At 37.3% G+C, this 13,942-nt stretch overlaps 1 protein-coding gene across 1 annotated transcript; it reads right to left on the reverse strand.

Annotated features, from left to right (window-relative positions):
* Nucleotides 1–6,165: 6,165 nt before the first annotated feature.
* GCK72_015742 (uncharacterized protein) lies at nt 6,166–13,823 on the reverse strand (the record flags this gene model as incomplete). The annotated part of the gene is made up of 8 exons (XM_053731101.1): nt 6,166–6,231; nt 7,293–7,579; nt 8,253–8,377; nt 8,440–8,628; nt 9,594–9,973; nt 11,548–11,665; nt 13,541–13,609; nt 13,768–13,823. 8 exons carry the CDS (start codon nt 13,821–13,823, stop codon nt 6,166–6,168), a joined length of 1,290 nt encoding a protein of 429 aa, XP_053585873.1.
* Between the last annotated feature and the right edge of the window lie 119 nt (nt 13,824–13,942).

Raw genomic sequence — 13,942 nt, forward strand, 5'->3', positions numbered from 1 at the left:
GGGTCTCGCCACGATTTACGGCGGTTACTGTAGTTTTCGTGGTGGGACCCAAAGTGGTCGGACTATAGGCTTGTGGGTACTTTTTTGAAAGCTCTCGTCATGTTGAATAATATCGTTTTAAAAATTTTGCGATTGGTGGCCTAGTTTAGGATTTCTAGGCCACCAATCGGTTTTTTTGAGATTTTGACTATTTCAAGTCGTTTTTTCTGGTTTTTTTTGGATTTTTCTGGATTTTTTTGAGTTTTTCGAAAATATAATAAAAAGTACTTCATTTTTTTAATCCAAAACACATAAATTTCCGAACCTCCATGGGTTTATACATAATTAAAGGAAATAAAAGAAATGCAGCTGCTGGATATATATCACGTGTCTAACTAAAAAAGGAATGAATGAAAAGAAAAGAGAATTTGCACTTTTGAATGAGAAATTTCATGCTCTGCCGCCTAATTACATGTCTTGTGAAGCCAGGCTCAACATTTCTCACAAACTGATATCAATACTTATATATGTAGGCGTGAGAGAGAGAGAGAGATAGGAAAGAAAGATTAGTTTCAAAAGGAAAAAGCTGAAAATTGTATTTATAGTCCAAAAATATGTATTAGTCCTCTCCTACGTCACAAAACCCTCCAAAAAGCATAGAAAAAGAGCAAAAATAAGAAGTTGTGGAGTCAATTTCTATAGTTAGTCATCCAAGAAAAAGAAGATTATCTTCTCATAATATTAAAAAATGATGCAAAATGCAACAAAACATTATCATGACGATTTTTCCCTTATTTTGTTATAAAAATCCTCAAAAATGGTTGAATTTTTGCCGTTTCTGGTACAAATTGATAGTTTTCCAGCAAAAAAACCTCAAAAATATCAATAAATTCGAGTTGACAAACAAATTTTTCAAGCAGATATCTTCTAGGCGGAAAAAAATCTTTTAAAATTGTCACTACAACTTTATTTTTAGACAGAATTATTTGAGATTAGTACAGTCCGATAGAGAAAAATGCGGGCTTTTTTATGGTATAAAAATCTTGGAGATGCGGTCAAAACTGATGAAATTATGATCCAAACCTTTAGTCTAGACTCCACTTGGACCAAATTTGGAAAATGATGGAATTGTCACTAAAACTTCATTCTCAGGCAGAATTTTTTTAGATTAGTACAGTCCGATAGAGAAAAACGAGAGCTTTCTAATGGTGTAAAAATCTCGAAGATGCGGTCAAAACTGATAAAGTTATGATCCAAACCGTTTGGGTTTAAACTCCACTTGGACCAACTTTCAAAAATGTCTCAAACGGTCAGCAAAACTTCATTTTTGACCGCGATTTTATCGGATTTCTAAAACTATTTTCACATATTGTTAACCGCCTCCAGGAATGGAGAAAATTGAGCCCACGTGACGATTCCAACAAAAAACTAATTATCCAGAACACTGCTCTGTGTCACACTTCACCCAAAAACCTAACTCAACTAACTAAACAAGAAAAAAGGAAGAAAAGACTCTCCTCCTATGTATATGTAACATTTTCTCAGACGAAAGAGAAAAAGAAAAGAGACAATTGACTCTTGTGCCCCCTCTCACACATATCCTCTTCCTCCTAGTCCTAAGGCTATATAACTATAGCCTCCTTCCTTCCTTTTCTTCCTCATGGAAATAGATATGGGTGTTTTTGTTCCCTAAAAGGGGTCCCCGAGTGTTAGGGGGGAGGTCAAAAAGTGCGCGCTTATATGCTAAGAAATCAAAAACTCCCATGGGACGAAATGGATACGAAGCAAGACGAGAGCCGAGAGGAGGAGGAGAAGCAGCTAAAGGGGGCGGAGCTTGGCGCGGCTCAATGAGCACAAGAGGATTAGAGAGAAAAGGGGGTCACCTGTGTAGGGTTGATTTATTGTGTGAAGGGATTTTGATGAAGGACGAGGGGAGAAGAAGATGGATTACGTGGGGAAAGGTGGGGAACGGGGAGGGCACATGGGGGAAAAATGAATGGAGGGCAGACTTATCACGGGCCGGGCCGAAATCAGGAAAAATTTTGGCCCGGCTCTCTTGAAACATTTTGAGTTTTTGATTTTTTTTTGGAAATTTTTTGAAATTTTAGGAAAAATGTGAATATGTATGATAATTTAAGCATTTTTACTCTATTTTTTCGAAAAATTTCAAATAAAATTTGGTAAAAACGGGTTCCCATTTTTTGAAATCAGGAAAAATTTTGGCCCGGCCCGGCCCGATTTTTGACAAGTCTGCTGGAGGGTGTTTTGATAAATACTGGATTCGAGGGATTTCTATCAAATCAAATTTTAAACCTTCAAATTCATCAAAAAACCCAAAAAAACCGCATTTCTATCAACGCTATCCCCTCAAATTCGAGTGTTTTTGAAACGCGTCGAAGGCGCACCAGCCAAGCCGCTAATTCGTGTTTTTCGTGTTTTCCAGGGTGAAATTTTGTGATTTTCATGCTTAAATCGAATTTAAAACCTTAAAATTGATTGATTTGATCTAGTTTGATTTAGGGGGACCCATTTCTAATATAAGCTTAATCAGTTTTTGAAAAACTTCGGTTTTTTGGCGATTTTGAGCGATTCAAGCACTTTTGAACAATTTTTGGCTTGCGGACTAGTTTTCCCAATTTTTCGGTTTTCTAGGTCATCCCACCTTACACAAATTTATATCCACCACATAGCCCTTTTCATGCTCTACATTTTTGTAGTTGACCATTTTTTAATATCTCCCTTCCCCGCGGAGTTACAAACGTTTGAAGGTGAGAAGAGACGCAGAGAAGCGAGAGTGCTCTGCGTCTCTCTCCCTCTCTCGGGGATGCTATTATCAAGTTTTCTCGGTGAGGAATGAAGATTTTTGAGAATTTTAAAATGGAAAAATGTAGAGAATTGAATTTTACACATTTTTGTAGTAGACAACTTTTTAGTGGGACTCTCCCCTAGCGAAATATAGCACGTTGAAGTTGAATACGCGATTTTATCAACAAAAAAAACCAAGCTCCGCCCCCTAAAAAAGCGTATTTTTTACGTAAAGACCACTAAAATCCACAAAAATCCCATCGGGCGGGGCAAAAAAACATAATTTTTGAAATATCCGCCTTTTCATACCGACAAATTTCAAAAATTGTCAGCAATCACTAAAATACATGCAAAACCCCGCCGATGCACCATATAACTGGTGGATGGAGCCAAAAAAACTGATTTTTTGATGTTTTAACATTGAAATCCGCTCAAAATGCTATTTTCAAATGTGAAAATCATCTAAAAACGACTAAAAACTACCAAAAACTCGCCGATCCACCGTGAAAGATTTTTCCGCGTTTTTCTCAAAAAAATCAGATCGGAAACCGGATTTTTCCATTTCTAAACCAAAAAACTTTTTTTAAAAAAATGTGACAATCAGTAAAACATATCAAAGATAGATGGGAAGAGGATTAAATAAAAAAAAGAAGGATTAGAACTACAAAAAGATGAAGAAAAATAAAAGAGAATATGTATGTTATACGTCACAGCTGGATTTGGATATGGATACGCGAGAACCAAGACTGATAGGGATCTCTGTGGGAAAATTTGGGTGAAGACTGATTATATGACCAGACTACGTACATAATTATATCAAATAACTTAATTAGTCAATTAGTCATAAATTTTCAACACACAATTTTGAAATCCTATGTATGTGAAAGCAATGTTTTTAGGCGTTTTCAATGCGAAATTCAGATTCCCCACCCCTTTTTACCCTTATCCAGACAGTTTTCACTCAATTTTCGAATTCTGTGCATTTTGTCGTCGGTGTGTTCGGTGTCTACACACAATCGGCACTACAGTAACCCAAAAAACACAAAATGAGAGATAGAGACGCAGAAAAATGGGGATACGGGTAGTTTTGCATGGGGAATTCGAATTTGACATTAGTTTTTGAAAATTGTAGAAATTTCATTGCCACTCGGCAGGTTTTGAGCGTGTAAAACTTTTTTCTGTATGAAAACGTGCTGTAAACACATTTTCCATGTTAAATTCAAACTCTTCACCCCTTTTTACCCCTATCTACACGGTTTTCCCACAATTTTTGAATTCTGTGCATTTTGTCGTCGGTGTGTTCGGTGTTTGCACACAATCGGCGCTACAGTAACCCAAAAAACACAAAATGAGAGATAGAGACGCAGAAAAATGGGAATACTGGTAGTTTTTGATGGGGAATTCGAATTTGACAATAATTTTGACGGTGTAAATCTCAAAAAATGAGTGTAAAGATCGAAATATACCTTTCTGAAAATGATGGCAAAAAAACGTTAAAAAACTGGCGCACCTTCGATGCGCTTTAGATTTTTTAAATGTGTTTAGTAGTGTCTATCAGCCTAATTTGCTAGATTTTCAAAAGTAAAGAATGAGTCAATTTTCTTTTTTCCAGATCTGCATCTCCTCACTATCATCATCATCATAAAATCCAGGAAATGGGTAATAAAAAAGTGTCTAGCACACACTCACGAGAGAAAAAATAATCTCTTTTTTTTTGAATGACTAACCATAGAAATTGACTCAAAAAAACATGAGTTCTTGCAAATTTCCGGTTCACATATTCATATTTTTCTTTATATTTTTGGTTTTTAAGAAGATTTTGTGACGTATGAGGAAAATACAACTTTTGTAGCAAAAATCGGAACAAAAACAATAAAACATGTGAGAAATCGAGTCAGAAAGGTATATTTTGATGGTTTGATGATTTTTCGATCTTTACACCCGTTTTTTTCAGACTCAAACCGATTTACACTAGAAAACTAAGCTCAAATTCGGATTCCCCATCAAAAACTACCCGTATCCCCATTTTTCTGCGTCTCTATCTCTCATTTTGGGTTTTTTGGGTTACTGTAGCAACGATTGTGTGCAGACACCGAACACCCCGACGACAAAATGCACAGAATTCGAAAATCGGGTGAAGACCATTTGGATAGGGGTAAAAATAGGTGGCAAACTCAAATTTCATATGGAAATTGAGGCTGGAACACGTTTTTACACAGAAAATAAGTTTTGAAGATCTTAAAAACTGTCGATTAGCGGTCAAAATTTCACAACTGTTGAAAAGTAATGTCATATTTGGATTCCCCATCAAAAACTACCCCAATCCCCATTTTTCTGCGTCTCTATCTCTCATTTTGTGTTTTTTGGGTTACTGTAGCGCCGATTGTGTGCAAACACCGAACACCCCGACGAAAAAATGCACAGATTTCAAAAATCGAGTGAAAACTATTCGGATAGGGGTAAAAATAGGTGGCAAATTCAAATTTCATATGGAAATTGAGGCTGGAACACGTTTTTATACAGAAAATAAGTTTTGAAGGTCTTAAAACTGCCGATTAGCAGTCAAAATTTCACAATTTTCAAAAACTAACTTCAAATTCGAATTCCCCATCAAAAACTACCCGTATCCCCAAACTGTCGATTAGCGGTCAAAATTTCACAACTGTTGAAAAGTAATGTCATATTTGGATTCCCCATCAAAAACTACCCGTATCCCCATTTTTCTGCGTCTCTATCTCTCATTTTGTGTTTTTTGGGTTACTGTAGCGCCGATTGTGTGCAAACACCAAACACCGTGACGACAAAATGCACAGAATTCGAGAATTGCGTGAAAACCGTCTGGATAGGGGTAAAAAGGGGTGGTGAATCCGAATTTTTGACTGAAAATCAAAGATTGTTGCGATTTTTCACTGAAATATAAAATTCATTGCGTCAAATGTGAGAAAGAGTGTGAAAAACAGAGTTTGTGTGAAACAGAGTGTGAAAGAGACAAAAATACAAAACGTTTTCGACGAAAGGGAAATTCTAGAAAATTAGTTAATTAGTTAATTGGGGGGTATGAATAATACTAGAAAATATGGAATTTTCTGGAACAAATAACAAGGTGGGGTCATAAACTGAGAGAATAAGGTTACAACGTTTTGACCTGTGTGAAAAATATCAGAAAAGTAAGATTTTTGGGGTATTTTGGGTGGAAAAATGTGTTTTTAACAGTTTTTTGAGTCGAAAAACCGGATTTTTCACCCAAAATTACCCTAAAAATCTTTAAAAAATTGAAAAAAAAAATCACTTTGATTAGAAAGAAACGCTTTGGAAATCACATTTTTGGAGCCTTTTTCGATTGGATTGGGGACAGAAATTATTGATTTTTTGATTTGATCTCTAAGACAACATTCTCTCTTCCTCCTCATCCTTCTCCTCTTTGATGTCGTCCATTGGTTCGTCTTTCTAAAAATTCAGAAATCATATTTTGTCTTTTTTCTCAATGGGGTATTATCCTAAATTTTTTAAACTACGAAATTTGGATTAAGGAGATTAAGACGGTTCAGAAAAGTACCCACAAGCCTAGGTTTGCAGTGAATTGGGTCTCGACACGAAAACTGAATTTTTTGGGTTACTGTAGTTTTTGAGATTTCGTTGCGAGACCCAAAATGCTACAAACCATGGCTTGTAGGTACTTTTCTGAAAGCTCTCAATTTCCTGAATCCAAATCTATAATTTTCAGACAAAATGCGTCAAAACTGACAAAGTAACAGCGGTTTCAAAACTTTCGAAATTCCCGGTTACTGTAGTTTTCGTGGTTGGACCCTACATAGGCTTGTGGGTATTTTTCTGAACCGCTGTGAAGACACAACTTCGATAATCAAAATTTTGTGCATTTTAGGTAAAAATGGGGAAAGTTACGGTAGTTTTAGTAATTTTCGATTTTCGAAAATTCGAAAGTTTTCGAAAGTTTTCGAAAGTTTTCGAAAATCTGTAATTTTTTGGCTTTGCTTTGATTTTGTTGGTGTTAGGCTCAAATAACAGTTAATAACCAGAGTTTTATACAAAAAAATTAATTTAGACCAACTTAGCATCGATTTGTTCTAGGTCTCACCACGAAAAACACAATTTTCCAAAATTTTCCTGTTAAGACAGTATTTTTCTTTTTTTTGTTAGTGTATCCAAATCCAGCATGTCAAGACGCTTCAAATGAATATAATCATGACTAGATTCGAAGCAAGTTGGGTCTCGACACGATTTACGAGGGTTACTGTAGTTTTCGTGGTGGGACCCAAAGTCATTGGAATATAGGCTTGTGGGTACTTTTCTGAAAGCTCTCGATGAGTTAAATTCAAAAATGTTAAAATTCCAGAGATTGGATAAAAATGGGCGGAGTTATCACGACATCAAATTAATGAAATTTTTCGAAAAGTTTCGAAATTCCATAACTTTCTTATTTTTGGGTGATTTTGCATAATTTTTTTGGAAAATGACCAAAATCGTCTATATATTACAGAAATACCCACCGGACTAGCACCGCCTTTTCTCCTCTTCGCCAGCAACTTGTTATTCGAGTCTCCGAGACTCTTAATCTGAATATTTTCTGGTCCGACTCGCATCGACGCCAACGTCGCCTCCATCTCGTCTTGCACATCGACCCATTGCTCTTTTTGCTCACAAAGATTCGAACTGGTGAACAGAGGCGTGTCTGGCACTTTGCGATAGTGAGAAATCCACTTGTGCTCCATGGTTTGCTCGATTGTGATACGTTCTGTGGGCTCGGTGCGGAGCAGTTTTCGGATCAAATCCTTGGCTGGAATAAGACAAAAATTAGATGGAAAATGGTAGAAAATTGATGAAAAATCGATGAAAAACTATAAATTTTCAAAATTTTTCATGTCTGAACCCAAATTTTGAAAAATGCCGATTTTCACAAAAATTTTATAACATATTCAGTTTCAGCTCGTCGAGAGCTTTCAGATAAGTACCCACAAGCCCTGGTTCTGACTACTTTGGATCCCACCACGAAAACTACAGTACCCCCAAAACGGATTACTGTAGTTTTCGCGTCGAGACCCGACTTGCTTCAAACTTAGTCATGATTATACTCATTTGAAGCGTCTTGACATGCTGAATTTGAATATAACAATAAAAATAGGAAAACAAGAAGGTCTTGACTTGTAAACACCTAAAAAACTGAAAATTGATAGATATTTTCTTTCAATTATACATTTTTCGAATTTCATTGTTATTTTCATTTTGAGCGAGTCAAGAGCTTCCAGAAAAGTACCCACAAGCCGTTATTCCAATCACTTTGGGTCCCACCACGAAAACTACAGTACCCCTAAAATGGGTTACTGTAGTTTTCGCGTCGAGACCCAACTTTTCTCAATCCTAGTCATGATTATACTTTTCTGAACCGTCTCGACGAACTTAATTCTAATTTCACATTTTCGACCCCAAAAAATTAGACCCCGCCCACTTACCAGCTTCCGAGACACAATCCCATTCGGGACTCGGGAAAGTGTACTGCCCCGACTTGATTTTCGCCTTCATTCCTGGCGACATTGGTTGTCCGTGTTGCGAGTAGAATGGTGGGTAGCCACAGAGTCTAAAAATACAAAAATAGACATTTTTCGGGTAGATCAAAAAAATTTGTAGATCAAAACTTACAAAATGTACATAATGACACCGACCGACCATAGATCACAAGATTTGTCGTATTTCTCGGTTCCGAGAACTTCTGGAGCACAATAATACGGTGTGAAGCAGGCGGTTTTGAGTCCTTGAGGCTCTGATTCATCAGTCTTCTTAGCGAAACCGAAATCTGTGAGTTTCAGAGCGGCACTGGCGGCTGGCGTGCTGAAAATATGGAATTCGGATTCAGGAGATCAAGAGCTTTCAAAAAAGTACTCACAAGCCTATATTCTGAGAAAATTGGGTCTCGACACGATTTACGACGGGGTTACTGTAGTTTTCGTGGTGGGACCCAAAGTGGTGGCAACCGGGGCTTGTGGGTACTTTTCTGAACCGCTGTGAGGCCAGAATTTCGGAATTCAAAGTTTTATGCATTTTGGATAAAAATTGAAAGAGTTACGGTAGTTTTCGATTTTCCAAAAATTTTCGAAACGTTTCGAAAATCTGTAACTTTTCAAGTTTGTGCCTGTTTTTGTTGGTGTTTTATTCAAATAGCAGCTAGCAACCTGAATTTTTTATGAAAATAATAAGGCATCAATTTTCTCTGGGTCTCACCACGAAAAACACATTTTTTCGGAAATTTTCTAAGCTTTTTCTGCCAAGACAGTATTTTTTCATCATTTTATTATCATATTCGAATTCAGCTTGTCAAGACGCTTCAAATGAGTATAATCATGACTAGGTTTAAAGCAAGTTGGGTCTCGACGCGAAAACTACAGTAATCCGTTTTGGGGGTACTGTCGTTTTCGTGGTAGGACCTGATTTGGTCGGAATGTAGGCTTGTGGGTACTTTTCTGAAAGCTTTCAACACGCTGAATTTGAAAATGTTAAAAGTTTCGAAATTGGATGAAAATGGGCGGAGTTATCACGATATCAAAATTTTGAAAAATTCGAAAAGTTTCGAAAATCCATAACTTTGTCGGATTTTCACATAATTCGGTGATTTTAGGTGCGAACGATGCCGATTTTTTACTTCTTTGTTTCAGATGTCTACCACAAAAACTACAGTACCCCTCTGATGTGAAAAGTTTCGAAAACTTTCAAAAAGTTTCGAAACTCCATAACTTTTTTATTTCTGGATGATTTTCTATAATTTTTTTTGGAAAATAATCAGAATCTTCTAGACTCACCAATAAAGCAAATTCTCTGGTTTCAAATCGCGATGAGCGATGCTCATCCGATGCAAATGTGCCACTGCCGAGCAAATCTCATTGACAATTCCAGCGGCTTCCCGTTCCGTGAACGCCTTCTGCCCTCTCTCCTGAATCCGCGCAAACAGTTCGCCGCCCTTCATATTCTCCATCACAACCAAAAGACAATCGACTCCGTTATACGAATTCTTGTAGACGTCGTGAATGGAGACAATATGGGGATGTCCGGATGCCATCACGTGTAATTCCACCTCTCGACGCGCTTTTTCAGTGTCTCGGAGCACTTTCAGAGCATATTTCTCCTGGGTTGCACGATTCTCGCATTCGACCACTTTTCCGTTGATTCCCACACCGAGAACCTGCAAATTTTGACGGTTTTTTGATGAAAAATTAAGTTTTTTGAGATGGAAAATGTCTGTCTGTGTGTCCGTAGCGTCCGGATGTCCAAAATCCCCATGAAAACGCAAAAAAGTCCGATTATTAAGCCAAAAAATGCGATTTTTAACGATTTTTATAAGTTTGTCTGTCTGTCAGAATGTCCGGATGTCCACCATGTATGTCTGTCTGTGTATCCAATAAGTCCGGATGTCTGTCTGTGCGTCCGTAGCGTCCGGATGTTCAAAATCCCAGTGAAAACGCAAAAAAGTCCGATTATTAAGCAAAAAAACGTGATTTTTTAGAAAAAAAAGCAATTTTTTAGATTTTAAAAAGTCTATCTGTGTGTCCATCGCGTCCGGATGTCCGAAAACCTCAATTTTTCACCATTTTTGATGCAAAATTTTTGTTTTTTTTCGTATTTTCCAATGTAAAATTGCTCAAAACTTCATAAAAAAGCGTCTGTCTGTGTGTATGTGTGTCCAGATGTCCAAAATCTCGCACTTTTTGACATAAAACAGTTCAAAAATCGTTGAAAAAGCTCAATTTTGTCCAGCATTTATGTCTGTCGGTGTGTCCATAGCATCCGGATGTCCAAAAACGCAAAAAAAAGTCAAAGATTTTTGATTTTTAAGCAAAAAACTTGATTTTTGAAGTTTCGAGACGTCTGTCTGTGCGTCCGGGTGTCCGGATGTCCATCATTTATGACTATCTGTCTGTCTGTGTGTCCGGATGTCCAGATGTCCATCTGTGTCCGAATTTCTAGCACAAAGCACAAAAATTTCAGATTTTCCTAAAAAAAAATCGTTTTTTTTTTCTTTTTCTTTTTCGTCCGGATGTCCAAAAACGCAAAAAAAGCTTTTTCACGCAAAAACCCTGATTTTTGCAGTTTTGAGAAGTCTGTCTGTGTGTCTGGATGTCCGGATGTCCAGAATTTTTGTCTGTCAGCGCGTCTGCCTGTCCGGATGTCCAAAATTCCCGTAAACACGCAAAAAAGTTCCGATTTTTTGAGTTTTAAGATGTCTGTCTGTCTGTATGTCTCTCTGTTTGTCCGGATGTCTACATAATCGACATCTGGAGCCATTTTCAACGTTTTCTCATACAGTAACTCTTAGTTTCAAGGCGCATGGCTCGAATTACAGTACCTCCTCCCCAAGCTACAGTAACCCTCTCATCTACAGTACCCACACCTACAGTACCCCCCGTAAAGTTGAAACTACAGTACCCATCCCTCAGCTACAGTACCCCCCCCCCTTTCCACGGAAACTACAGCAACCCTCCTTAGAGCTACAGTACCCATCCCTCAGCTACAGTACCCCCTTCCCCGCCGAAACTACAGTACCCCACACCTACAGTACCCCCCGTAAAGTTGAAACTACAGTACCCATCCCTTAGCTACAGTACTCCCCTTTCCACGGAAACTACAGTAACCCTCCTCAGAGCTACAGTAACCAATCCTTGGTACAGTAACCTCCTCCTCCCCAAGCTACAGTAATCCTCTCATCTACAGTACCCACGGAAACTACAGTACGACCCCCACAGCTACAGTAACCCGTACCTTTCGACTAATCCGATAGTCCTGAGTGACAGGATACTCGTGAAATGCCATTATCTCGTCCGGCGGCTTCGATTTCTCCGCTGGACTCTTTTCGGAAGACAGACAGCACCCAATTCTGCTGTAATTCGTGTGTGTATATTTTCAGACTGAATTTCAGTCAGTGAGTGAGTGAGTGATATCTGAAAACAATGGGTTAGAGGTTGAAGCGGAGGGGATTAGGAGACATGGACATGGGAGTGGGCGGAGCGTTTTTTTTAGCGTTTCGGACAATTTTCATGCGAATTTTAGTGATTTTTAGGGAAAATTAAAGGGTTTCCGACGTTTTTAGGTGGATTTTTTTGGGTTTTTCGGTTGAAAAAACCAAATTTTTCGACTAAAAACACTTCAAAACCAAAAAAAGTTGTCTAAAACAACCACAAATACGTTGAATGGGGTGCAATGCACCATAACATGGCATTTCTGAAAAAACGTCAGTTTAGAGTGAATTTTTGGTGGTTTTGGACAATTTTCATGCGCATTTTAGTGATTGAAAATTAAAGGGTTTCCGACGTTTTTAGGTGGAATTTTTTGGTTAAAAATTGCTCAAAAACCCCCAAAAATACACTCCGAAAGGTCGTTTTCTTAAAAGTGCCATTTTATGGTGCATCGGATCCCATTCTACGTGTTTTCGGAGGTTTTTGTTAAGGTTTTCGTCCATTTTGGTCAATTCTCATGCAAATTTTTGTCTGGTTATTTTTGGAGGTTAAATTTGGCGTTTAAGGAAAAATTATAGGTTTTTCAAACTAAACGTTGATCAAAAACCACCAAGAATTTACTCTAAACCGATGTTTTCTCAGTAATGCCACTTCATGGTGCATCGGGCCACGTTATTTGCATTTTTGGTGGTTTTGGTCGGTTTTTTGTGAAATTTTTGGGTTTCAGCAGATTTCTGCGTAAAACGTTTTAGTTTTTAGGTTAAAAATTGCTTCAAAACCACAAAAATGCACCCTAGATGTCTATTTTCTCAGAAATGCCATTTTTGGTAGTTTTAGTCAGAAAATACTAATTTTAAATCGAAAAATCAATAAGAAATCCACAAAAACCGTCTAGCGGGTAGTTTTATGGTGCATCGATCCACATCCGCCAGGGGTTTATTGGTTTTTGACAACTTTTGTGTGATTTTTCGGGGTTTTCTGTTTCAATATTTAAGAAAATTTCAGTTTTTAGCCTCCGATGAACATGAACGGGATGTGAACCGTTTCGGACAGTTTTCAGGCGAATTTTAGTGATTTTTAGCAGATAAATGTGTGGTTTGAAAAAATTATAAGGTTACGGACGTTTTCATGGATTTATAAGGTTTTAGAAGGTTTCTGTGTGGAAATTTCAACTTTTAAGACAAAAATCGCTTAAAAGCGCCTAAAAATTTACTCCAGACGGTCGTTTTCTCAAAAATGTCAATTTATGGTGCATCGCTCCAGATTTACGTATTTTTGGTGGTTTTTGACAATTTTTCTTGGTTTTTAGATGTTTTTAGACAGAAAATTCTGATTTTTTCAACCGAAAAGTTGAAATTTATACAAAAAAACGTCCAAATTGCTCAATAATGCCCGAAATTCATTTTGGGTCATTTTATGGCGCATCGACCCACATTTAACACGGTTCAAGTGGTTATCATTGGTTTTTTATTGAATTTTTTAAATTTTCAGGTGTGTTTAGCCAGAGAATTCAAGTTTCAGATCAAAAATCGATAAAAATCAGTCAAAAACCATGAAAATCTCTTAAAATCTAAGATTTTTCACCAGTGTCCGACTACATGGTGCATCGGTCAACTATTTCCGCTGTTTCTGCGGTTTTTATTGATTTTCTCAAATTTTTTTGAATAATTCGATACAAAAATTACAATTAACAATGTCAGAAGCATAATTTCTAGAATTTTCCAAAATTTTCCACACAAAAACCACATAAATGGTGCATCGCTGGCTGAAAATCTGAAAAATCGATAAAAATGACTCACTTAGCGTATGGATACAAGAAACCCGACAACAAATTGAGTAGAACTCGTGTATACCCTTTGTTGAGAGATCTGGAAATGATGAAAAAAAATAAAAATGAAAAAATAAATATTTTCAGCTTTTTAAGACATCAAAAATATAAAAAATTTCGTGTTTTCTTCCCGAAAAACATCAAAATCGTCGTCGATAACAATCAAAAATCAATGAAACAATGGAGGTGAACACTTACGAAACACTCTCTCGCTCGAGAGACGCAGACAATGTGGCCGTGGAGCGCGCTTGCATTATTGGTTGTTGGAGTGTCTTGCGTCGCCTTAAGTGTGAGAAAAGTTAGGAAAAACTGGTTTTTGGTGGGAAAATTTGAAAAAAAACGAAAAAAATCCAAGAAAATAGACAAAGATTGA

This window comes from Caenorhabditis remanei, chromosome IV, assembly GCF_010183535.1.
Source record: "Caenorhabditis remanei strain PX506 chromosome IV, whole genome shotgun sequence".
In the NCBI taxonomy this organism is placed as follows: Eukaryota; Metazoa; Nematoda; class Chromadorea; order Rhabditida; family Rhabditidae; genus Caenorhabditis; species Caenorhabditis remanei.